At 44.7% G+C, this 27,684-nt stretch overlaps 1 protein-coding gene across 1 annotated transcript in view; it reads right to left on the minus strand.

The window, feature by feature from the left end:
- The window catches only part of LOC140728870 (G protein-coupled receptor kinase 5-like), a 169,695-nt gene that overhangs the window by 45,463 nt on the left and 96,548 nt on the right, over window positions 1–27,684 (minus strand). Inside the window, exon 3 of the mRNA XM_073047913.1 lies at window positions 1,663–1,775. Coding sequence (XP_072904014.1) covers window positions 1,663–1,775 — 113 coding nt within the window. The remainder of the gene's footprint in view (window positions 1–1,662; window positions 1,776–27,684) is intronic.

Below are 27,684 nucleotides of genomic sequence, written 5' to 3' on the forward strand. Positions count from 1 at the left end.
ACAGTCGATATTTCAGGCCAAGAACCTTCTTCAGGACTGAAAAGGAATGGAGAAGACGCCAGAATAAAAAGGTGGGGGGAGAAGTTAGAAGGTGACAGGTGAAGCCAGGTGGGCGAGAAAGATGAAGGGCTGGAGAAGAAGGAATCTGATAGGAGAGGAGAGTGGACTATGGGAGAAAGAGAAGAAGAGGTACCAGGGTGGGGTGATAGGCAGGTGAGGAGAAGAGGTAAGAGGCCAGAGGGGGAATAGAAGAAGATGGAAGGAGGAGGGAAAAAATAATCAGAAGCAGAGATGAGTTTGGAGGTCACCCACCCAGACTGAAAATAAGGAGTTGCTTCTCCACCCTGAGAGTGATCTTATCATGATAAAAGGGGAGGCCATGGACCAACATGTCAGAGCAGGAATGGGGAGAAGGAATTAAAATGGTTGGCCACCGGGAAATTCCACTTTCGGTGGATGGAGCAGAGGTGCCCAAAAAGCGGTCTCCCAATTTACGTCGGGTCTCACCAGTGTAGAGGAGGCCGCACTGACAGCACCCTATGTACTAGACGACCCCAGCAGTTTTTCCAGGTTAAGTATTGTCTCAGCTGAAAGGACTGAAATCATGTCATGGGAGCTCCATGACTAAGGAACTGATTGTGGACTTCAGGAAGGAGAAGTCAAGGGTACACGCACCTGTCCTCATTGAGGGATCAGCAGTGGAAAGTCTGTGCAGCATCAAGATCCTGGTGTCAACATCTCTGAAGTTCTCTCTTGGACCCACCAAACCGATGCATTTATGAAGAAGGCACGCCAGTGTCTATATTTCATTTGGACTTTGAGGAGATTTGGAATGTTGCCGAAGACTAACAAACATCTACAGAAATAGTGGAAGCATTCTGACTCGTTGCATCACCATCCGGTATGGAGGCTGCGAGGCACTAGGTTGGAAAAAGCTGCAGAGGGTTGCAAAATCAGCCGGCTCCCCACCATTGAGGCCATCTTCAAAAGGTGATGCATCAGGACCATCACCCTGCAGGACATGACCTTCTGTCATTACTACCATCAATGAGGAGGTACACAAGCCAGAAGACAGACAGAAACACACTCACACTCACTCACTTTAGGAACAGTTTCCTTTATTCAAGAGAAGATTTTGGAATGGTCCAAGAATACCTCCTCGTTTATTATTTTGCTCTCTTTTTCAATTAGTTATTCACCTACTTTTTTTAATATTTCTTTTTGTAAGTTATTGTTTTTTAATTATATTGGCTACCAAAAAACAACAGGCATTACATGACAAGATTCTGCAGATGGTGCTGGAAATCCAGGGTAACACACACAAAACGCTGGAGGAACCCAGCAGGTCTGGCAATAGCTATGGAAAGGAACAGAGTCGATGTTTTGGGCCTGATGAAGGATCTCAGCACGAAACTTCGAAGTTTCACAACACCTGTCAGTGATAATGGAGCTGATGCTGATTCACTGTGACATCCAACCTCCAGCTCTTGGACTGTCCCTGCATCATTTCAGGAGGTGGTTTCGATTCACTGATTGAAACCATACTGTGAATAATTATTGACAACTATTACTGATCATGCAACGATCAGAAGGGAGAAGTGAAGTAGGCAAGTCATAGCCTTTTATCTTGGATTGAAACACTGGTTAAGATTAAAGCCTTACCACTGCATCCAGGAACTCGATGCATCTCTTCAAATCGAGTCGTGACTCACAGAACTGCCGGAATAGGTGCCTGCCAATCGGCTGCTTCTCACAGAGGCTACTGTAGTCCCTTTCTGGAAAATAAAAACCAACACAATTGAAGTACAAGGCTGGCAGTAAATTCCAAAAACAAATTGTGCAATAAAAATAAAGAATGAGATAGCGTTCAGAGACATGTTCAGAAATCAGTTGGTGAGTGTTGCATCTTCAGTAGCTCCTCCCGAACATTAGCAATAAGGAGAGAATAGCCCTGTTTTCTGTCCCTGTGGCTGCTGATTACCTCAGTGCTCCTAACCTTTCCTGCTGCTTTTGGGTTTCAGCAAAGCCGATCCTTGGGCTGAAGGCCTTGGCCTTTCAGAAGAATCCATGCACACCATCACCGCAGCCCATTTGCTGCATTGTGCCCTTTCTGACCCCAGTGTATCCAACCACTCTCTGAAAGGAGTTTGCATGCTCTCCCCATGACTGTGTTGGTTTCCTCCTGGAGATCCAGTTTCCTCCCACAGTCCAAGCACATACCAATTGGTAGATTATTTGGGCAGTGTGGTTCAAAGGGCAGGAAAGTCTACTCCATGCTGTATCTCAATAAATAAATAAATTAATGGGATGTGACACTTACTATCCTCCAGGAGGACCACCACCTTGTCATAGGATATGGAGGCTTGTGTGCCTCAATGACATGGAGAGTTATGTTGGCTGAAGTCAGGGCCTTATGTTTTGGCTCTTGGTAGGGTCACCCATGCCAGAAAGGTCAAAGGATAGAGGCCAGATGAAGAGTTGTCCACCGGTCCTCCAGGTTCGGGGGTTCAGCTCGGGGCTAACAACCCTGACTGGTCAAACAAAAATGCTTTGGAAACAGTAATGAGGAATCCTTCTACATCTGAGTGTGATGGTGTGATGCGAAGGGGAGACAGAGATGGGACCTTCATTGCTGCCCTAAACACCATGGCGTAACGGACAGTAACTTAATTACTTATTATCCATCACTAATTGTCCCTAAAGCAAAAAGGTACAAAAGAGACCAGAGCAGATTTGGAATCAGAATGAGCAGTACAGCAGATGTTTGTTTTCTGAGATATGTAGGAGCCATCTATCTATTTTCTATGTCTGTATTGTATTTTGTGTTGCGCGTTTTGTGAGTTATATTAATCTGTCACGTGGCAGAAGCAAATGAGTATAGTGACACTTCACGCTTTGTCCTAGTTAGCTAGCTTAGTTGAGAGGGAGTGAGCAGGGGTTGATATAACCATATAACCATATAACAATCACAGCACGGAAACAGGCCATTCCGGCCCTAGTCCATGCCGAACTCTTAATCTCACCTAGTCCCACCTACCCGCACTCAGCCCATAACCCTCCACTCCTTTCCTGTCCATATACCTATCCAATTTTACCTTAAATGACACAACTGAACTGGCCTCTACTACTTCTACAGGAAGCTCATTCCACAAAGGATACTTTTGTTAACTGCTTAATTATGCTAGTTTGAAAGCTCATTACACTTATTCCACTATATTGCTAATTTTTTTTTAAAAGTCACAAGATGATCATTTGACTTCACTGGCTTTGTAACAAAGGATCAAAAGTACTTTTCTTGATGTGGAATGTAGTTATTTGGAAGTGCATCACAGAGTGTCAGTTCCCTTACTCAGTCTCTCAGCAGTTTGGATTTCACCTTTTCCAGTAACGGCTACACAAGGTTCCATGGATTGGAATTCTGCGACTGGTTTCACTAACCATGAGTGTGGTACAGCACAGAGTGAACTGAATGGGTTAAATGGATGACTTTTTGTTCCAGTTCTACAGGAATCAGAATCATCGTCACTAAATCAAAAGGCACCTGTTTGGGGTGGCATGGTAGTGTAGTGGTTAGCATAATGCCTCGCAATGTCGGCGATCAGGGTTCAGTTCCCACTGCTGTCTGTAAGGAGTTTATACTTTTTCCCCTGTGAGTACATGAACACTCAGCTTTCCTCCCATATTCCAAAGTCACACAGTTAGGGTGAGTCACTTGTGGGCATGCTACATTGACACTGGAAGCATGGTGACACTTGTGGGCTGTCCCCAACACATCCTCAGACTGTGTTGGTCATTGACGCAAACGACACATTTCACTATGTCACAAATGTACATGTGAGACTGCTTAAAACTCACACTACATCCAAATGAAATCTACAATTTCTAATTAAATCTAGGAGAAAACTCTTCCCCACTCGAGTAACACAGGATCTTCAGCCCAACTGGCTTATACTGACCAAAGTTCCCATCTAGTCCCATTTGCCCAAATTTGGCATATGCCCCTCCAATTCACATACCTGTCCCAAGTATCCTTTAAATGTTGTTAATGTACCCGACTCAACCACTTCCTCTGGCAGCTCTTTCCATATACCATGAACTCCGGTTAATCAGGATACATTGGGACCAGTACCTTTTGATCCAGTTATGTTGCTGCCCCAATTAGTCAGTTTCATGGAAACAGTTAAAAAGGTATTTAAAAAATACAAACCACCATTTAACTGAGTAACAGATTATGTTTTAAATGAAATACAGAATAAATTCAAACACTACCAAAACTAGTACAGAACTATAAAATGGAGTATTAGTTTATAATAGTTATTGACAGAGGAATTCATCTGCCATGTTCTTTGATTGACTGTAAATGAACAAAATTAGTGCAGGCACCTGGTCCCAATGTTCCCTCTAATTGTTTTTACAGCTGTGCAGACAAAACACTGCTCTGAGAAAGAATTTTTTTTCCACAGCCTAAAAACTGCGCGGCACTTTAATTTTTTTTTGTAATATGCATACTATGAATATTTAGAGTGAAAACTGAAAAATCACATACTTTTGACTTTTCTAATTGAAGGGTATAATTAAATAAAGCACAAGAAATATCTTTCACATTTCTTACACTTTTAACTCAGATGCCGTCAATGTTCAGCAGGCCACGGTTTATTAACAATGAGCTACCGAAGTCCATCCTGTGTTTATTGGTACAATTTGTAAGTGTAACTTGAAACACTGAGAATGTAAATACACTGAAGCTCTAAAATGTTTCAAAGTCTGTGGTATGTTTATTATTTAGAAAATTTATGAATTTTATTCATTAACAATTAATTACAGGGTATTTCATAATTATATTAACATTCACAATTATATTTGCATAATTTCAAAATTATATTAACATGACATAAAAGAAAATTCCAGATGAGTGGCAACAAAGGCTATGTGCACGGGAGCGTTTCAGTGATTGTACAGCCATGCACACTCAGCTGAGATGGTGCAGATAACGGACTGCTTTCATTGCCCTTCCTGCATGATGTAGTGTCATAATCCAACAATAAATTTCCTGGAACCCTGTGTAGTCATTAGCTCAAGCTCAGATCTGTCATTTCAAATCCAAATAAAAATAAAGAACAAAATCAACACAGATACCTGGTGCAGACAATGGACTCCTTCATTGCCTTCCTACATGAAGTAGTGTCATAATACCAACAATAAGTGTTCTGGTACAACATCATCAAAAGTCAATGCTTTTTGAATCGGCATTCGTTGGCCCATGTGGATAACACAAGCGGACGCAACTGATGCTTTTTAAAAACCGATTGCTCAAAGCATGGTATAGTAACTAACGGCCACACAAGTGCATGCGACTAACACAAATTAGAAACTGTTCGACAACAGCCTCCTGTCCCAATTAAATGGCATGTTGTCCCAAGTAAACAAAGGGGAATCCGGAGCAACACATGCAAAATGCTAGAGGAACTCCTCAGCATCTATGGAAATGAATAAACAGTTGACATTTTGGGCTGAGGCCTTCTTCAGCACTGGAAAGGAAGGGGGAAGATGCCAGGTGGCGGTGAGGGGAACGGGGGCTAGTTAGGTGATAGGTGAAGCCAGGTAGGTGGGGAAGATAAAGAGCTGAAGAAGGACTGATAGGAGAGGATTGTGGACTGAGTGATAAAGTGAAGAAGGAAGGGCGCCGGGGAAAGTGATAAGCAGGTAAGGAGAAGAGCTAAGAGACCAGAGTCTGGAATAATAGAAGAGGGAAGGGGGAGAGAAAGAATTTCCCGAAGGAGAAATCGATGCTTATGCCATCAGGTTGGAGGCTACCTAGACGGACTGTGGAGTATTCCTTCTCCACCTTGAAAGCGACTTCATCGTGGCAAGAAGGCAGTGGACCGACAAGTTGCAACAGGAATGGGGAGAGCATTTTAAATGGTTTGATACCAGGAAACTCTGCTTTTGACAGATGGAGCAGAGGTGCTCGACAAAGTGGTCTCCCAATTTACATCAGGTCTCACCAATGCAGAGGAGGCCACATCAGGAGCGCCAGATACAATAGACGACCCAAACTATGTTGCAGGTGAAGTGTTGTCTCACCAGGAAGGACTGTTTGGGGCCCTAAATTGAATTAAGGGAGGAGGTGAATGGGCAGGCTAGCGTTTCTGGTGCTTGCAGGGTTATGTGCCAAGAGGGACATTAGTGGGGAAGGCCATTTTCTTGATTAGATTTTGTTCTTTAAGAGTCATCCAAAATGAGGCTGCCCTGTTTAACTGATGGCCCAGTTAACAGGAATCCACTGTACTGACCACCATTTGGGTGGAAAAATTGCCTCTCAGGTTCCTGTTAAATCTCTTTCCACCCTACCCCCACCTTAAACCTATCCCCTCTACTTCACATTTCCCCAATCCTGCAAAAAGATTGTGCATAATCACCAACTCTATATCAGTGAGACCCGACGTAGTGCAGGTAACTGTTTTGCAGTCCGCCAGAAAAAGTGGGATCTCCCAGTGGTCATCCATTTTAATCCCACTTCCCATTCCGACATGTCCATCCATGGCCTCCTCTACTGTCGCAATGAGGCCACTCTCAGACTGGAGGAGATGGAATACCCTTATATTCCATCTAGGTAGCCTCCAACCTGATGGCATGAATGTCGCTTTCTCAAACTTCCAGTAATGTCCCCCCACCCCCGTCCCCTTCTCCCAACTCTCACCTCATCTCCTTGCCTGCCCATTTGCTCCCTCTGGAGCTTCTTCCCCCCCCCCCCTTTTCTTTCTTCCATGGCTGTCTGTCCTCTCCAATTAGATTCCCCCTTCTCCAGCCCTATATCTCTTTCACCAAGCAACTTCCCAGCTCTTTACTTCACCCCTCCCCCTCCCAGTTTCACCTATGAACTTGTGTTTCTCCTTCCCCTCCCATTCCCCCACCTTTTAACTCTACTCCCCTTCTTTTTTTCCTCCAGTCCTGCTGAAGGGTCTCGGCCTGAAACATCGACTGTACTCTTTTCCTGGCCTGCTGAGTTCCTCCAGCATTTTGCATGTGTAACTTTGTGCCCCTCAAGATTTTGTACACTCCTTTCCCAAAATCACAACAGAATTAAAAGGCATAGTGTAACCATGACAGCATGCTCCAACAGCCACAGGTCCTTCAACACCCACACAATCCACAAATAATAAACCCTACGGTTCAGACAATGAAATGTCAAAGAATAACCCACTCGAGAAAATAAAGCTTGAAACCATTTTACAAAAAGATATCAACAGGAAAGGGTGTGTGCAATAACATTTTCTTGTTCCTGCAGAAAGGCCCACATACAGACAATCTGTAATGACTGTGGTTCATTAACAACTGCAATGGACACGGTGGCAAAGTTGGCTTCGTTAAAAACCCCGTTACACGTTATGAGTGCAGACCAGTTTGAAGCTCACCTTGGCTGAGTTTCGCTGAGTCACCGAAAGGCACGGGTCACTTTTGTCCAGAAATGAAGGATTAAATGGGGAACCAAGAGCTCTTGGATATGAATATTTGAAAGGGTTGATGCAGCTTTCTAGCATCATCATCTGGTGTGGAAGGTCCAGTACACAGGATCGGAAACAGCTCAGACTCAGCCACCTCCACCATGGCACTGACCTCCCCAGTACTGAGGACATCTCCAAAAGGCTATAGCATCCATCATTAAGGACTCCTATCACCCAGGACATGCCCTCTTCTCATTGCTACCATTAAGGAGGTGCAGGAACCTGAAGACACACACTCAATGTTTTAGGGATAGCGTCTTCCCCTTTGCCATCAGATGTCTGTACAGTCCATGAACACCATCTCTCTTTCCATGCTACTTACTTTTTAAATATATATTTGATTGTAACCAAGTTATTTTTTATGCATTGCACTGTACTACCGCTGCAACGCAAACTTCATGGTATTTCTCAGTGATAATAACCCTGAATCTGATTAATGGAGTCACATGACGGTGTGTTTTTCTTCTGTGGAAGCTATGAAGGAAAATTCGTTGTCAGAAAGACTCAAGGGTGTAGTTGAAACTGCCACCTCAGCAAGGACTGCAACAAAACGTTACTGGGGAACTCACCCATTACAGTATATAACCAGTTACGGTAAGTCCTGTAGGCTGCACTCAAACTCTCTGTGGCAAGGCACAATTCAGTAATCACCCATTTTAGGAAATCACTCTGAGCTGCTTCTGAACTAACACTTCCCTTTCCTCCATCATCTTTACTCCTCCCCTGCCATCCCCAACCTCCACCCTCTCTAATAAGTAAAAGGGAGCTATTACTTCAGTCGTTTTATGGGGTGAACAGTTTATGCTGCACATGCTGGGTAAGACCGAGCATACACATAGGAGCAGAATTGGGCTATTAGGCCCAATGGGCTACTCTGTGCCAGGTAGAATACACCCAGGATGGCTCGCAAACAAATTTTGTTTATGTAACAACTGATGAAAAATGAAACAACTTCTCAGTCAGAACAGAACACCTAGAAATAACTCCACCCACAACTTCAAAGCGCATCTGACGGCTAGACAAAAACGCCAGAGATTAGTGGAAAGAGTAAAACCAAAACAGGCCAGACAGGGGAGACATTTGCAAGGTAGAAAAAAAAGAGCCTGTGAGGGGGCGGGCTAATTGTTTTACATCCCAACCCTCACCACCATTTACATTAACACAGTGGTTATAAAGAGCCAGAAACACAAAGTCCCACTGCAAGGAAAGAGGGAAACGGGCCCAATGGGCCCATGCTGACCAAGATGTCACGGTAGCGTAGTGGTTAACGAGACGCTACCACAGCTTCGAAAGCTGGATTTTGGAGTTCATTTTCAGCGTCCTCTTTAAGGAGTTTGTACATTCTCCCCAAGAGCACATGGGTTTCCTCCAGTTTCCAAAGACATTAGGAACAACTTCTTTCCCTCTTCCTTCAGATAACTGGACAGCCAATGAAGCCATGTACACTACCTCAGGTATGATCTCCCGAAAGCAATCTCTGGGACAAAGTGGAGATTCCAGACTAGACTGGAATCAACAACGGATGCTCGACAGCTGTGGCAGGGTTTGAATGCCATAACCTCCTATAAAGCTAAAACAGCAGAGCTTCACTTCCAGATGAGCTCAATGCCTTCTATGTTCACTTTGACCACAAGAACAGAGATGTGATCTACATGGATTTTAGTAAGGCATTTGACAAGGTTCCACACAGTAGGCTTATTCAGAGAGTTAGAAGGCATGGGATCCAGGGAAGTTTGGCCAGGTAGATTCAGAATTTGCTTGCCTGCAGAAGGCCGAGGGTGGTGGTGGAGGGAGTACATTCAGATTGGAGGGTTATGACTAGCGGTGTCCCACAAGGATCGGTTCTGGGACCTCTACTTTTCGTGATTTTTATTAACGACCTGGATGTGGGGGTAGAAGGGAGGGTTGGCAAGTTTGCAGATGACACAAAGGTTGGTGGTGTTGTAGATAATGTAGAGGATTGTCGAAGATTGCAGAGAGACATTGATAGGATGCAGAAGTGGGCTGAGAAGTGGCAGATGGCGTTCAACCCGGAGAAGTGTGAGGTGGTACACTTTGGAAGGACAAACTCCAAGGCAGATTACAAAGTAAATGGCAGGATACTTGGTAGTGTGGAGGAGCAGAGGGATCCGGGGGTACATGTCCACAGATCCCTGAAAGTTGCCTCACAGGTAGATAGGGTAGTTAAGAAAGCTTATGGGGTGTTAGCTTTCATAACTCGAGGGAAAGAGTTTAAGAGTTGCGAGGTAACGATGCAGCTCTATAAAACTCTGGTTAGGCCACACTTGGAGTACTGTGTCCAGTTCTGGTCGCCTCACTATAGGAAGGATGTGGAAACATTGGAAAGGGTACAGAGGAGATATACCAGGATGCTGGTTTAGAGAGTATGCATTATGATCAGAGATTAAGGGAGCTAGGGCTTTACTCTTTGGAGAGAAGGAGGATGAGAGGAGACATGATAGAGGTATACAAGATATTAAGAGGAATAGACAGAGTGGACAGCCAGCGCCTCTTCCCCAGGGCACCACTGCTCAGTACAAGAGGACATGGCTTTAAGGTAAGGGGAGGGAAGTTCAAGGGGGATATTAGAGGAAGGTTTTTTACTCAGAGAGTGGTTGGTACGTGGAATGCACTGCCTGGGTCAGTGGTGGAGGCAGATACACTAGTGAAATTTAAGAGACTACTAGACAGGTATATGGAGGAATTTAAGGTGGGGGGTTATATGGGAGGCAGGGTTTAAGGGTCGGCACAACATTGTGGACCGAAGGGCCTGTACTGTGCTGTACTATTCTATGTTCTATGAAGCATCATGCACCCCATGTTCCCCATGATATTTTGGTCTCAGTACCTGAAGATGACTTGCAGGCTGCCTTCAAGAGAGTGAATCCAAGGAAAGCATCTGGTCCGGACGGAGTACCTGGCTGAGTACTGAAGACCTGTGCCGACCAACTGGCTGGTGTGTTCACAGACACCTTCAACCCCTCACTCCGGCAGTGTGAGCTACCCACCTGCTTCAAGCAGGCTTCAACCATACCAGTGCCCAAGAAGAGCGTGGTAACCTGTCCAAATGCCTGTTGCCCAGTGGTACTTGCACCCACAGTGATAAAGTGTTTTGAGAGGCTGGTGTTGAAGCGTATCAGCTCCTGTCTGAGTGTCAACTTGGATCCACTCCAATCTGCCTACTAGAACAACAGGTCAACAGCAAATGCTATCTCACTGGCTCTTCACATAACCCTGGAACATCTGAACTGCAAAGATACACACATCAGGATGCCCTTTATCGATTACAGCTCAGCATTTAACACCCTCAAAACTAATCAGTAAACTCCAAGATCTAGGCCTCAAAACCCCCTTGTGCAATTGAATCCTGGATTTCCTCACTTATAGACCCCAGTCATTTCAGATTGGCATACATCTCCTTCACAGTCTCCATCAGCACAGGAGCACCGCAGGGATGTGTACTTAGCCCCCTGCTCTACTTGCTTTACACCTATGACTGTGTGGCTAAATACAACTCCAACACCACGTACAAGTTTCCTGTTGACACCACTGTTGTGGGCTGTATCAAAGGTGGTGATGAATCAGCATACAGGAGGGAGATTGAAAACTTGGCTGAGTGGTGTTATAAGAACAACCTCTCACTCAATGTCAGTAAGACCAAGGAACTGATTGTGGACTTCAGGAGAGGGAAACCAGAAGTCCATAAGCAAGTAATCATTGGAGGATCAGAGGTGGAGAGGGTCAGTGACTTTAAATTCCTGGGTGTCACTATCTCAGAGGACCTGTCATATAATTATTACGAAGAAAGCACAACAGCATCTCTACTTCCTTAAGAGTATGCAGAAGTTTGGCATGTCATCAAAAACTATAGATGTGTGGTGGAAAGTGTGCTGACTGGCTGCGTTACGGCCTGGAATGGGAACACCAATGCCTTTGAGCAGAAAATCCTACAAAAGGTCGTAGATTTGGCCTAATATATCACGGGTAAAACTCTCCCAACCATGAAGCACATCTACATGAAACGTTGCGGTGGAAAGGCAGCATCCATCGTCAGAGAGCCTCACCACCCAGGCCATGCTTTTTCCTCGCTGCTGCCATCAGGTAGAAGGTACAGGTGTCTCAGGATTCGCACCACCAGGTTCAAGTACAGTTACTACCCCCCAACCATCAACAAAAGGGGATAACTACACATTTAAGGACTCTTGTTATATTGTTTTACATGCTCGTTATGTATTGCTATTTATTTATATCTGCACTTGCACAGTTTGTTTACAGTTACTGTTCTATAGATTTGCTCAGTATGCCCACAGAAAAGAAGAACCTCAGGGCTGTATGTGGTGACATGTATGTACTCCGATAATAAACTTTTACTTTGAACTTTGAACTGAACCCACATCTACCACTTCCACTGGCAGCTCGTACCACACTCGAAAAAGAATCCACGACCTCAATTTCTAATCTCAAGGGGAAAAGCCTGGCTGCATTTATAATTTTGTACACCTCTATCAAATCTCCCCTCAATCTTCTATGCTCCAGAGAATAAAGTCTTAACCTATTCAACCTTTCCCTATGTAACTCAGATCCTCAAGCCCTGGTAAAAGCCTTGCAAATTGGGTGTATTTAAGGCAGAGATTTGCAGGTTCTTGATTAGTCAGGCATGAATCGTTATAGGGTTGAGAGGGAAATGGATCAGCTATGATGAAATAGCAGAGCCGACACAATGGGCTGAATGGCCTAATTTGCCCCTATATCTTATGGTAAAGTTTTCTCTGCGTAGTTTCAATCTTATTGTCATCTTTCCTGTAAATAGGTGACCAGAACTACACTCCAAATTAGGCTTCACCAACACTTTATCCAACTTCAACTTGGTAACTCACTTAATCTGGGAGTCTTCAGAAACCACAACAGTTCTTGTTGTGAACCTCCCCATGGAGCGAATGCTGATTTTGCAATAATGACGGAAATTTGTATGGGATGTTATGCAACTTGGGGCTGGCAGTTTCCAAAACAGCTACTCTGCTCCTCCTGAGGGGAAGAAGTGTTAGCAAAGTGCCACAGCACCACCTACACAGTCATTATCTAGACTGCGCAGCAGTGACAAGAGTCAGATGTTGACCATAATGGCAGGAATGAATTACTATGTCCAGTGGAACACCTTCACCCGGACCAAGCACGAACCATTATTCTTGATTTTTATTTATTTATAACCATTTATGCACAATTCCAAAAATCAAAAAAGCTATGACAGATTTATCAATATAGTGTTACTAGTATAAACCTTCATGTGATTTAATCTGGCTTTACTATAGTTCTTAATTTCCCCCCATATACCAGGCAAACCATTAGTATCCAGGCAAAACAAGCCAAGTCTCTGAAACTCCCAAATTCCTGATAATCCACATGATCTAAAGTTCAGATACTGGAGCGAATGAGGATGAGAGGTGACGTGATGGAGATTATAACAGGCACAAATAGAGTGTGCAGCAAATGCCTTCTTCCCAGGGTAGAAATGGCTAGTACAAGAGGGCATAATTTTAAGGTGATTGGAGGAAAGTATATGGGATGTCAGAGATAGGGGTGGTGGTACAAACAGATGCATTGGGAACATTTAAGAAACTCTTAGATAGGCAACACGAGTGAATCTGCAGATGCTGGAAATAAATAAAAACACAAAATGCTAGCAGAACTCAGCAGGCCGAAACATCGTCACTACCTCCTCCCATAGATGCTGTCTGGCTTGCTGGGTTCTGCCAGCATTTTGTGTACTTAGATAGGCACGTGGATGATAGAAAAATGGTGGGATAAATGGGAGGGAAGGGTTAGATTGATCTTGGAGTAGGTTAAAGGGTTGGCACAACACTGTGGGCTGAAGGGCCTGTACTGTGCTGTGTTCAGTGCTCTATATCAACTTCCACAGCCTTACAGACATGGCAGTGCAGGCCATATCCACTCATTTGTATAACAAATGTTAGTATTCTGCCTGAGTAGCCTACCAGCTGGTAGCATGAACACTAAATTCTCCAACGTTTAGCAACAGAGATTTTTACTTTCTCACGTTGGGAGATGGATGTAAGAAATTTTAAAAATTCTAACTCTAGTTCAGGAGAATGGCGTTGTGAAGGAAAATAAATCAGCCATGATGAAATGATGGAGCAGACTTGATGGGCCAAAATGGCCTAATTCTGCTCGTATGTCTTCTGGTCCTATGATCTCTCTAGAGGCCATCAAACCATGCTGATTCAGACTCCAAACATAATTCACATTATTTCCATTCTGCAGCAGACCTTCTTAAATCAATAGTTCTTTATACAAGTACATTTGATATGCATGGAAAGCAGAGACAAGGCCACATTTATTAAGAACTCCAAGTCTGCCATTAGCCTTTCCTTTGATCAACTGGTCTTAATGTCAGTGAGGCTTTATGATTTTTTTTTGGGGGGGGATATGTAAGCCACAGCATTTATTGACCATACCCAATGTGCTCAAGAAGATAAGTCGGTAATTGGCTTATCATTGTCACATGTACCCAGGTACCTTGCAGACTGTTCATACAGATTAAATTATTATTTGCAACACCTCATCTACCGTCTGGGTAGCCTCCAGCCTGTTGGTATGAACACCGAATTCTCCAATTTCCGGTAATTCCCTCCCCCTCCCCCTATCCCAGGTCCCTCTCTGCCTCTCTCCCCTTTCAACTTTCTGGTTATTTATCTATACGGTTGTTCCATGTTTATCCCCGCCCCCGCCCTCTCCCTCTTTATCTTTCCTCTGATTGGTTCTCCACCTGGCGCCTCTAGCCCTTCCCCCTCCCCTATCTCTATTACTGGGCTTCGGCCCTCTCTTCCCCCCCATTCCTGATGATGGGTCTCAGCCCGAAACGTTGGCTACTCTTTTCTCACAGATGCTGCCTGACCTGCTGAGTTCTTCCAGCGTCGTGTACGTATTCTTAAATTATTACATAGTGCATCGAGGTAGAACAAGGCCACACTTAGAGTATTGTGTTCAATTCTGGTCACCTCATTATAGGAAGGATGAGGAAGCTATGGAGAGGGTGCAGAGGAGATTTACCAGGATGTTGCCTGGATTGGAGAACAAGTCATATGAAGCAAGGTTAGCACAGCTGGAACTTTTCTCTTTGGAGTGTAGAAGAATGAGAGGGGACTTGATAGAGGTCTACAAGATTATGGGAGGCAAAGATAGGATGGATAGTCAGTACCTGTTTCCCAGGGCACCAATAGCAAACACCAGAGGGCATATGTACAAAATTAAGGGAGGGAAGTTTAGGGGAGACATCAGGGGTAAGTTTTTTTACACAGAGGACTGTGAGTGCCTGCAATGACTTGCCAGGAATGGAGGTGGAGGCTAAAACATTAGGGGTATTTAAGAGCCTCTTGGACAGGCACATGGATGAAAGAAAAATAGAGGGTTATGGGGTAGTGTGGGTTTAGTACATTTTTTTAAGGATTATATGGGTCGGCACAACATGGAGGGCTGAAGGGCCTGTACTGTGCCGTAGTGTTCTATGGTTCTACGGAGGTGAAACAATAATAATGCAGAAAAAAATGTACGGTTACAGAGAACATGCAGTGCAGGCAGACAATAAAATGCAAGTCTATAATAACAAGGTAAACTGTGATGTCAGGAGTCCATTTCATCATACTAGGGAGCTGGTCTTCTAACGGCAGGGTAAAGCTGTCCTCGAGCCCGGTGGTATGTATCTTCTGCCCAACAGAGGGTGAGGGTTTAGGATTAGGCTAGCAGCTTTACTAAGGCAGCCACAAGTGTAGACAGAGTCCACAGAGGAGAGGGTGGTTTCTATGATGTGTTGACCTGTGTCCAGGGCCCTCAACTTCCCCGACCTCTCATGATCACTGAAAATTCACCTACTGTAGTACTGGAATTAAGAACCACCAGGGGGAAAAATCTCCAAGGGTGAAGTATTTCCAAGTCAGAACGTTCCATATACCGACCTTAGTATTACAGGTCCAGAGTCTGAGAGATGCTATCATCGCAACCAGGCGAGCAAGGTCGGTGCATTTTGAAGCTAGGACACTTGCAGCTACTATGCACCATGGACTGAGCACATCTACAAGGAGAGCTGCCAGATGAAAGAAGCATTCATCATCAAGGGCCCCCACCATTCAGGCCATGCTCTATTCTCATTGCTGCCATCAGGGAGGAGATACAGGGGCTTTAGGTTTCACACTACAGGTTCAGGGACAATTATTACCCTACAACCATCATGCTTCTCAACCAATGTGGATAACTTCACTCACCTCAACACTGAACTAGTTCCACAATCTATGGACTCACTTTCATCAAGGACTCTACAACTCATGCTATCAATAAGGGTGGGAGGGTGGAGATGCTCCTCTACCAAAGGAGATGTAGGGCATTCCTTTACTCCACCAGCCTGCAGGTCACCCAAGGGCAAGGTGTAGCATCTGTGTTGCCCCCTTCCCCCCACCCTATTGAATCCGTGGGAACAGGTCACATGAGAAGCTGGTGCACGTCACAAGTCCTGGTTCTGCGGCCACTGACATCAGACAATCTCTGAAGAATATTGATAATGGCTGTGGTCATCCATCTTGTATCGACACTGCCCAGAAGGCAATGGCAAACTTCTGTTTTTTCTGTGGAAAAACTTGCCAAGAACAATCATGGTCATGAGACCTTGACCACCTATGGCATAAGATATGGAACATATGGATGATGATAAGTTACTATTTGTTCTTTTCTTGAACTTGCAGTTTGTTTTCTTTTCACATTAGTTGTTTGTCAGTTTCTGTGTGTAGTTTTTCATTGATTCTTTGGTAGTTCTTTGTTCTACTAGGAATGCTCACAAGAAAATGAATCTCAGGGTAGTAAACACGAGGAAATCTGCAGATGCTGGAAATTCAAACAACAACACACAAAATGCTGGTGGAACACAGCAGGCCAAGCAGCATCTATAGGGAGAAGCGCTGTCCACGTTTCGGGTCGAGACCCTTCGTCAGGACTAACCGAAAGGAAAGATAGTAAGAGATTTGAAAGTAGTGGGGAGAGGGGGAAATGAGAAATGATAGGAGAAGACCGGAGGGGGTGGGATGAAGCTAAGAGCTGGAAAGGTGATTGGTGAAAGTGATACAGAGCTGGAGAAGGGAAAGGATCATGGGACGGGAGGCCTCAGGAGAAAGACAAACACGAGGAAATCTGCAGATGCTGGAAATTCAAACAACAACACACACAAAATGCTGGTGGAACACAGCAGGCCAGGCAGCATCTATAGGGAGAAGTGCTGTCGACGTTTCGGGCCAAGACCCTTCCTGAGGCCTCCCGTCCCATGATCCTTTCCCTTCTCCAGCTCTGTATCACTTTCACCAATCACCTTTCCAGCTCTTAGCTTCATCCCACCCCCTCCGGTCTACTCCTATCATTTCGCATTTCCCCCTCCCCCCACTACTTTCAAATCTCTTACTATCTTTCCTTTCGGTTAGTCCTGACGAAGGGTCTCGGCCCGAAACGTCGACAGCGCTTCTCCCTATAGATGCTGCCTGGCCTGCTGTGTTCCACCAGCATTTTGTGTGTGTTGTTCTCAGGGTAGTAAGTGGTGACATACACGTTCTTTGATATGAAATGTACTAACTTTGAGTGCTTAGGGTGGAGGATTTCCGAAAATAGCACGATGCACAAAACAGTACAGTTGTATGAAGGGCAGCTGGGTCTTTTCCTGTTCAAGTGTCCAATGTAGTCCCTCCCCACTGTTGGTTCCTCCCAACTACACACACTTATAATATTGGAAGAGTTTTACATAATCCAGAGAAATCCAAATTAGCAAAGTCTGCAGATTTGTCCCAGATGGTATGAGCTTTAATTTTGCAGCAGCAGTGCTAACAGAGTTCACCAGAGGGAAACTCAGGTTTTGCTGTACTGAGGAACCACAGTTCTTGTGAGTTAGAAACATCAAAGACAGAACAACCACTCATTACCAGCGATTATCTTTCCAAACTAAACAACCGCTCTTCCTGTGTTACAGCATATTAGTCTGAATGACCCTCACTTCACAGCAACCCAAAGTGTACACAGCACTAAGTGTGCTGACTACCCAGTGCCTTTAACCACTTTAGCAGTCTGCCTAAGCAGCTGAATGCAAAATGGTTTGCAAAATAAACCAGCATCCTGTTTACGCTCTATATGATTATGCTCTCGGTTATGTGAAAGTGCAATTGTATGATAAGCACTTCCCCAGAACTGACTCCTTCAATCTATACTAACTGCCCAAATAAACAATAGAGATTTGCAGACACTGGATATCTAGAGCAAGTAATTCAAAAGGTCAGGCAGCATCTATGGATGGGAAGGCAGTCAATGTTTACATGAGCAACACTGCATAGCCCAACTGGTTGGGGAGCAATACCTCATATTCCATCTTGGTCGCCTCCAAGTTGAAGGCATGAACATTTCTCTAACATACAGTAATTTCTTCCCCACTCCTCACTACTCCCCTCCCACCTACATTCTCACCCAGGCCTCGGCCCCTGCCTTTTCGTCCTGAAGAAAGGTCTCAGCCCAAAACATTGACTGTTTATTCCCCTTTACAGATGCAGCCTGATGGCCGAGTTCCTCCAGCAATTGTGTGTGATGGTCTTAATATACAAACTGCTGAAGGCACTCAGGTCGAGGAGTGGGGGTGGGGGGTGGAGACGGGGGGGTGTGGTGAGGGGGGTCGGGGAGGGGGGAGAGAGGCACATGCGCGCGCACACACACCCACACACACTCGTAGGCACATAATTAAGCCATTCGGCCCATTCAGTCTGCTCCACCATTTGATCATGACTGACATTATCTCTCTCAACCCCATTCTCCTGCCTTCCCCCTGTAACCTTTGATGGGGGGGGGGGGGTAGAACAGAGAGTGAGAGAGACAGAGAGCTAGATTGGGAGAGAGAGTGAGAGATGAGAAGAGAGAAAACCCTTTTATTAAAGCCCTTATCAGGTCTACACAAACTGGCTGTATTTTTCCTACTATACATGTCTAGTCCAATATACTTAATTAGTTGTAGCCCACTTCAGGACATGGGGCGTATAAAAGGCACCATTCAAATGCAAACATTTTATCAAAATGATTATCAGCAGTTCACAAATCTAGCCTGTGAATACGCCAGCATATAGCATGGGCATTTTGTTTGTTTTTTTAAACTCATCCCTCAAGATTATCTAGATCCTATGCTATCGTCAAAAGACTCAAGAGAGTACAGTGAATCATGGATGTTTTTACCAAACAAAAAACACACACACAAATCACATTATATAATATGTTTACTAGTTCCCTTCACCCTTCTTTCGAACTCAAGTGGGCTACTTTTGGACGGCTAAGATTAGTAAAGAATTCATGGTGGTTTCTTAAGCCTTATTGGATAGGGTTGGAATGGGGGAAGGTCAAAAGCATGATGCACAAAACAGTACAGTTGTACGAAGGGCAGCTGGGTCTTTTCCTGTTCAAGTGTCCAATTTAGTCCCTCCCAGTTGTAACTTCCTCCCAACTACACACTCTTATAATATTGCAAGAGTTTTACATCACGTTCTGTCTCCCATTCTCTCTCTCACTTGGCAATCAAAGGAGTTTATTTTTGGATTATGTCTGCACAATCATAACTTTACACAGCAATAGGTTTCACTCTCTCCATGCAAGATTTGAAACCCCATTGCAGAACTATATTAATTCAAATAATTTCCACACCCAAATGTCCAGGTTGATGTCACGTTCCTGTTCATTCATTCACCACACTTGGCAAATTAAGCTAAAAGACAGACCAGACTGGTACCACGCACAAAGAAGCAACCCAATGAGTTCTGGTTAGACCACACAGAGCGTTGTGTTCAATTCAGCTTGCCTCATTATAGTAAGGACATAGAAGCTTTGGAGAGGAACCGAGGATATTTACCAAAATGTCATCTGGATTAGAGAGCATGCCTTAAGAGGAAAGACGAAGTAAGCTACGACTCTCCTCTTTGGAGTGAAGGAGGATGAGATAGTGATGACTTGATGGAGGTGTACAGTGGACAACCAGAGACTTTTTCCCAGGTTGAAAATGGAAGATATGAGGGGGCATAAGTTTAACACATTTGGGGGAGAGTATTAGTGTGATGTCAGGGGTAGTTTGTGTTTTTTTAAAAAAACACGAAGTGGTGGGTGCCTGGGCAGATACATGGGGCATTTAAAAGTCTTTTCAATACGCACTTGGATGAAAGGAAAATGGAGGATTATATGAAAGGGAAGGGTTAGAACAGTTTAATGGCCTGTACTGTGTTGTATGTGCTATATTTTACATTAAACATTAAATCCCATTCTCAATTTTAGTGCAATACAAGATAGGAATCTGGACTTCAGATCTTTGGAAGCAAGCATTAATCAAACCTCTAGCTGGAGATGATAAACATATTATCCACCTCAAAAGCAGAGTTCTTGATGGCTCAGTTTTTACCAGACACCAATTCACAGGTACAGAGTAAGCCACCAGTCTCTCAAGCCCATTCCAACATCTAAAAGGGAACCTGGATTATCTCCAGTTTAACACAACTTAACCTGACAACTTCAAGTGTTTTTATAACCTGGTAAATCAAAAATCCACTGAGATTGAGCTTTGATCTATTGTTTTTTCTGAAAGTATTTCCAATTCTTTTCCCAAGAGAGTTTCCTAACCTTCTTCTGAATGGCTGTGGCTTTAATTTTATACTTGTTCCACATTGTCTCGCGTGTACCAGGTTGTGGAAAATACTTCCATTTACTCAAACACCAAAATAAATTAACATGAGCCTTCTACACCCACATCATACAAACCTGGTTTACACAATTTCTGCTGAATGGTCTCGGCCCGAAACATCAACCGTTACCTTTTCCACAGATGCTACCTGACCTGCTGAGTTCCTCCAGCACTTTGTATGTGTTGCTTTGATTTCCCCCACTCTCACCCAATCCCTCTGCTCAATCTAACCCTTACAGCATGCTACTGAAAGAGCACCACAATTTTTCTGATATCAACTTCTTTCAAAAACACATTGGTCAAAATCGTACATTTCTCTAGAAATGGTCTTTCTATAGCTACACCAAAACTTTCTACGTTCAAGTCAAGTCAACTTTTATTGTCATTTCGACCATAACTGCTGGTACAGTGCATAGTAAAAATGAGACAATGTTTTTCAGGACCATGGTTTACATGACAGTACAAAAACTAGACTGAACTACGTAATAATAAAAAAACAACACAGAGAAAGCTACACTAAGCTACACTAGACTACAGACCTACACTGGACAGCATAAAGTGCACAAAAACAGTGCAGGCATTACAATAAATAATAAACGGGACTGTAGGGCACCAATTCTGTCACCAATGGTGTCAGTCCAGGCTTCGGGTATTGAGGAGTCTGATAGCTTGGGGGAAGAAACTGTTATATAGTCTGGTCGTGAGAGCCCGAATGCTTTGGAGCCTTTTCCCAGACGGCAGGAGGGAGAAGAGATTGTATGACGGGTTCATGGGGTCCTTCATAATGCTGTTTCCTTTGTGGATGCAGCGTGTAGTGTAAATGTCCGTAATGGCGGGAAGAGAGACCCCGAAGATCTTCTCAGCTGACCTCACTATCCGCTGCAGGGTCTTGCGATCCGAGATGGTGCAATTTCCGAACCAGACAGTGATGCAGCTGCTCACGACACTCTCAATACAGCCCCTGTAGAATGTGATGAGGATGGGGGTGGGAGATGGACTTTCCTCAGCCTTCGCAAAAAGTAGAGACGCTGCTGGGCTTTCTTTGCTATGGAGCTGGAGTTGAGGGACCAGGCGAGATTCTCCGCCAGGTGAACACCAAGAAATTTGGTGCTCTTTACGATCTCTACCAAGGAGCCGTCGATGTTCAGCGGGGAGTGGTCACTCTGTGCCCTCCTGAAGTCAACAACCATCTCTTTTGTTTTGTTTACATTCAGAGACAGGTTGTTGGCTCTGCACCAGTCCGTTAGCCGCTGCACCTCCTCTCTGTAAGCTGACTCATCGTTCTTGCTGATGAGACCCACCACGGTGGTGTCATCGGCGAACTTGATGATGTGGTTCGAGCTGTGTGTTGCAGCACAGTTGTGGGTCAGCAGAGTGAACAGCAGTGGACTGAGCACACAGCCCTGGGGAGTCCCCGTGCTCAGTGTGATGGTGTTGGAGATGCTGCTCCCGATCCAGACTGACTGAGGTCTCCCAGTCAGGAAGTCTAGGATCCAGTTGCACAGGGAGGTATTCAGGCCCAATAGGCTCAGCTTTCCAATCAGTTTCTGAGGGATGATTGTGTTGAATGCTGAACTAAAGTCTATGAACAGCATCCGAATGTATGTGTCTTTTTTGTCCAGGTGGGTTAGGGCCAGGTGGAAGGTGGTGGCAATGGTGTCATCTGTTGTGTGGTTGGGAAGGTACGCAAACTGCAGGGAGTCCAGTGAAGGGGGCAGCAGGGTCTTGATGTGCCTCATGACAAGCCTCTCGAAACACTTCATGACGATGGATGTGAGTGCAATGGGATGGTAGTCATTGAGGCAGGATACTGAAGACTTCTTCGGCACGGGGACGATGGTGGCAGCCTTCAAGCACGTTGGATTGGTGGCGCTGCTCAGGGAGATGTTGAAGATGTCAGTGAGAACATCTGCTGGCTGGTCTGCACATCCTCTAAGCACTCTACCAGGGATGTTGTCTGGTCCAGCAGCCTTCCGTGGGTTGACCCTGCACAGGGTTCTTCTCAAGTCGGCCACAGAGAGACACAGCACCTGGTCATTCGCAGGAGGGGTGGACTTCCTTGCCGCCACGTCATTTCCCACCTCAAACCAGGCGTAGAAGTTATTCAGCTCATTTGGGAGGGAGGCATCACACACACAGTCAGGTGATGTTGTCTTGTAATTGGTGATGTCCTGGATGCCCTTCCACATGCGCCGCATGTCGCCGCTGACCTGGAAGTAACTGTAGATTAGCTGGGCATGTGCACGCTTTGCCCCTCTGATGGCTCGGGACAGTTTGGCCCTCGCTGTTGTTAAAGCTGCCTTGTCACCTGCTCTGAAGGCAGAGTCGCGGGTCCTCAGCAGCGCACGCACCTCCGCGGTCATCCATGGCTTCTGGTTGGCGCGTATAGTGATGGTCTTGGACAGAGTAACATCATCAATGCACTTGCTGATGTAGCTGGTCACTGATGCTGTGTACTCCTCTAAGTTGGTAGAGTCGCCATCGGTTGCAGCCTCCCTGAACATGTGCCAGTCAGTGAGCTCAAAGCAGTCTTGAAGAGCAGAGATGGCTCCTGCTAGCCAGGTTTTCACCAGCTTCTGAACTGGTCTGAAGCACCTGACGAGTGGTCTGTATGCTGGGATTAGCATAACAGAGATGTGGTCTGAGTATCTGAGGTGGGGGCAGGGCTCTGCCCGGTATGCGTCAGGGATGTTTGTGTAAACCAGGTCCAATGCGTTCTCCCCCCTCGTTGCAAAGTCCACATACTGATGGAATTTGGGGAGCACTGACTTAAACTTTGCGCAGTTAAAATCACCGGCCACAATAAACAGACCAGTTCGCTAATAGCCCCGTACAGTTCACAGAGCGCCTCCTTAGCATTAGCGCTGGGGGGAATGTAGACACCGAATATAAGGACAGAGGTGAATTCCCGTGGCAAATAAAATGGTCTGCATCGAACTACCACAAACTCCACTAACGATGAGCAGTGTCTGGAAACCAGCACAGAGTTCTTACACCATTCCGTGTCAATATAAACACAGACACCGCCAACGCGAGCCTTACTGGAGACAGCTGCGTCTCTGTCCGAATGAAACAAAGCTAGCCCATCTAGCTGGATGACAGCGTCCGAAATCCCATCAGTGAGCCATGTCTCTGTGAAGACAAATGCGGAGCAAACTCTGTACTCCCGCCGAGTATTACGTTGGAGTCGGATGTAGTCCATTTTATTGTCCAGGGAGCGGACATTGGAGAGCAGAATGGATGGGAGAGCTGGCCAGCTAGGGTTTGCTTTTAGCCTGGCACGGACCCCTGCCCGTTTGCCTCGCTTCTGCTTCCTCGCACATCGCTTTCGACGTCTCCATCTCCATCTCCCAACATCAGGCAAGTCCGAGGATTGTAGGCCCGTTCCCCTCAGCAAGCCAACATCGCGTAATTCAGCCAGCAGATCTTTGTGGAGGTTTGTTTTTGGGCGATCTCTGTATTGAAGTAGTATCTGGCGATGGTAGATAGCCGCTCTGTTATCCATGTACCCTAATCGAAAATTGTGTATCAAACTTAAAATAGAAAATTAAAGTAACACCAGGTCTGAAAGGCCGCTGCTGCCGTGCCGCGCTGCCTCATGGGCGTTCAATATCCAACAAAGGGTCTCGACCCAAAGCGTCAGCTATTTATTCCTCTCCATAGATGCTGCCTGACCTGCTGGGTTCCTCCAGCATTTGGAGTGTGCTTCTCTGAATTTCCAACATTTGCAGTATCTTGTTTCTATATTCAACATTCTAGCTTTTTACTTCTGAAGGCCAATATTCCATTAGACTTTATTGGCATAATTTCTCCTCATGAGGCAATTATCTCCTTTCGCTGGTAAGAGCAAAACTGCACACAATACTCCTGGTACGGTCTCACCAGGACTCTGAATACAACTCACTAAGCTTGCTTGTTAACCTACATTGGATAGGGTTAAATTAGTCACACAATATTTCAACTGTGGTTACATTAGTCACCCCACAGAAGAGCTAAAATAAAATCAAAGTATCTGCAGGTCTCATCCCCTTATCTTCTCTAACCTTCCTCCAATCTGTGACCCCTGCATGAAGATATTGCCTCTCTGGTCCCTTATAAATTGCTCCCCTCACACTTTAAACCAATGCCTCTAGTTCTTGATTTCCTTTCCCTGGGGGACGGGGATGGGGTGGGGGTGGGGGGGGGGGAGAGATGGAGCATTCACCTTATCCAGGTCCCTCATGATTTCATATACTTCTATAATGTTACCCTTCAGATTCCTATATTCCAGTCTTGTATTCTTATGGTTTTCTCCTTTTCCAGTATCAAACCACTTTTGTGATAAACATCACCCTCAAAATTAAGGTCTGCACTGCTCCCTCAGCCATCACTACACCTCTAAGACCATAAAGCATAGCAGCAGAAAAGGGCCATACAGTCCATTGAGTTTGCTTGCCATGCGATCATGGCTGACTGATTTTTCCGCTCTACCCCATTCTCCTGCCTTCTCTCCGTGACCTTTGACATCCTCACTAATCCAAGAGCCTATCAACTTCTGTTTTATATATATTCAACGTCTCGCCCTTGACAGCTGTATACGGCAATGAATTCCACAATCAACACTCTCCCTGCTCAAGGAATTCCTCCCGATCTCTGTTCTAAAGGGATGTACTTCTATATGAGGCTGCCCTCCTGTCCTAGACTGTTCCGTTATAGGAATCATCCTCTCCATGTCCACTCTACCTAGGCCTTTCAATATCTGGCATGTTTCAATGAGATCCCTCCTCATTCTTCTAAATTCCAACGAGTGCAGGTCTAGAGCCAGCAAATGCTCCTCACACATTAACCGCTTCATTCCAGGGATCATTCACGCACATCTCCTTGGACCCGCTCTAATGCCAGAGCATCTTTTCCTATATGTGGAGCTCAAGACTGCTCCCAATATTCTAAACACATACAGGTCAACACCGGTCGGTGGTGTTGTGGCAGTAGCATCGGACTTTGAGACAAATGGTCCTGACTTTGGATCTGGCCGGCTCCTTGCACGCTTTCCATCCGTGCTGGGTTAAGTGTCGAGCTAGCAACTCAACTTCATAAAAAAAACAGTCAAATGCTATGGAAATGGCAAAATGCTGTCCAAAGCGCCATAAGGCATGAGAAGGAACAACAAACAGATCATCAATAAACAAACAGTCCTGATGAAGGGTCTTAGCCCAAAATGTTGATCTCCACAGATCAGGCATTCCCATCCTTTTTTATGCCATGAACCCCTCCCATCAACCAAGGGGTCCGTGACTCCCAGGTTGGGAATCCTTACGATAGATACTGCATGGCTTGTTGTGTTCCTCCACCATTTTGTGGGCATTGCTCACAGTACTCCAAATGTGGACTGACCAATGCTTTATATAGACTCTCCACACAATATCTGTAACTCTCAAAATGACAAATCAATTATTAAGGGAAATGATTACAATCCAAGTTGTAATAACTTACTGAAAAGATAATTGGAAGCAAAAAGAAATTCCTTGTACCTCAGTTAACATTTGGCACTTAGACCAAGGTCAGCTCTGTGTTACTGCCTCTGCGTTACAGCTTATTGCTTGTGCATGAACTGGCTGCAAGCTTTCCCGAGAAGAGTTGTGTACTAACTCAAAAAAAGATTTCCAGTATAAAGGCAACAAAAGTTGATACACAAAACATACTTACCCTCGGGTTATTTTGTTAATACGTGGAGAACTAAAAAGTGCAGAAAGTAGTAACAAACCTAACAAGGTGCGTCCCCGCGCTCAGACACACACGCATTATGGAGATTATCACTCATCACAGTAAAATCGGTTATACAGGGTAGATTACTGGAACCATTCTCACCAGTCCCTCAAACAACCCCCTGTATCGATCAGCCTCTATATCTATTTATAATATTTATTGCACTGCACTCTAAACAATTTAAAACTTTTTATAATGCTGTTTATATTATAAATACAGGCCAGTCCTGAAGAAGGGTCTTGGCTTGAAATATCAGCTGTACTCTTTTCCATAGATGCTGCCTGGCCTGCTGAGTTCCTCCAGCATTTTGTGTGTGTTGCTTGGATTTCCAGCATCTGCAGATTTTCTCTTGTTAGTATTTATTTATGCACATTTTATTCCATATCCATACTTTAACCTCTAACATTATTTTTATATAATTCCTGACAATTGCTGAATGTTGTTTTTTTGTTGCATGTCACACCCTGACCAACACGTCACAGCAAATTCTTAATACACATCAGAATCAAGTTAAATACCTCTGGCATATAATGTGAAATTTATTGTTCTGTAGTGAGGTGGTATTCATGGATTCAATGTCCATTCAGAAATCAGATGGCAGGAGGGAAGAAGCTGTTCCTGAATCATTGAGGAGCCTCAGGCTCCTATACCTCCTCTGTGATGGCAGCAGTGAGAATGGGGCATGTCCTGGGTGATATGGGCCCTTAATGACAGATGCCACCTTTTTCAGGCATTCCTCCTTGAAGATGTCTGAGAAGCGGGGTAAGGCTAGTGCCATGATGGAGCTGACAGAGTTCACAACTTTCTGCAGCTGATTTCAATCCCGTGCTTGCCCCCGCCTCACCCCTGTCGGTGATGTCTGTTTTAAACGCTGCTATGTGTACAGTGATTAAAGTTGATCCTTCATGATTAAAGTTGATCCCACTATCAGACAAAATAACTGTCCACAGAAGAAAGTTGTCAATCTGCAAAATTAAACCAATTGCCTTCACCTGTCCTTCTCTTCTTATTGAAAGATCAAAGCCATGATGCTGAGAATACATGCTATCACAAGGCAAAACTATCCAGCCAAGATTTTATCTGAATAAAACAAAGTAAAAGATTTGGGTGAAAGTAGAGCATTCAAACCTCGAGGTGGTCCCAGGAATTCACTGTTGACATGCATTTGCCTATCTTTGGATCACAAGCCTCAATATTTTCCTCATTCTTGAGAATTTTAACTCAACCTGAATATCCACAAGAGCTTCTGCAGATGCTGGAAACCCTGAGCAACAAACAAACAGCAGGTCAGGCAGCATCCATGGAGAAGAAAGAATAGTTGATGTTTTAGGCTGAGACCCCTCATCAGGACCTATTATTGTAAACTCTCCTTGCCATTTATGCAAAAAAATGTTTGTTCCTTTCGCTTTGAAGTGTCCAGCACTGAACTTCAGATTCAGTTCAATTACCATTGACATGCCATGAAACCTGTTGCCTTGCTCCAACACTGCAGAGTCAGAATCAGGTTTATTATCACCAGCACGTGATGGGAAATTTATTAACTTAGCAGCAGAGGTTCAATGCAATACATAATCGAGCAGAGAGAAAAAATAATAATAAACAATTACATATATTTAATAGATAAAAAACATGCAAAAATTTACTGTATATTTTTTTTTTTAAGTGAGGTAGCGTCCAAGGGTTCAATGTCCA

The sequence above is a fragment of the Hemitrygon akajei genome, chromosome 6 (assembly GCF_048418815.1).
Source record: "Hemitrygon akajei chromosome 6, sHemAka1.3, whole genome shotgun sequence".
In the NCBI taxonomy this organism is placed as follows: Eukaryota; Metazoa; Chordata; class Chondrichthyes; order Myliobatiformes; family Dasyatidae; genus Hemitrygon; species Hemitrygon akajei.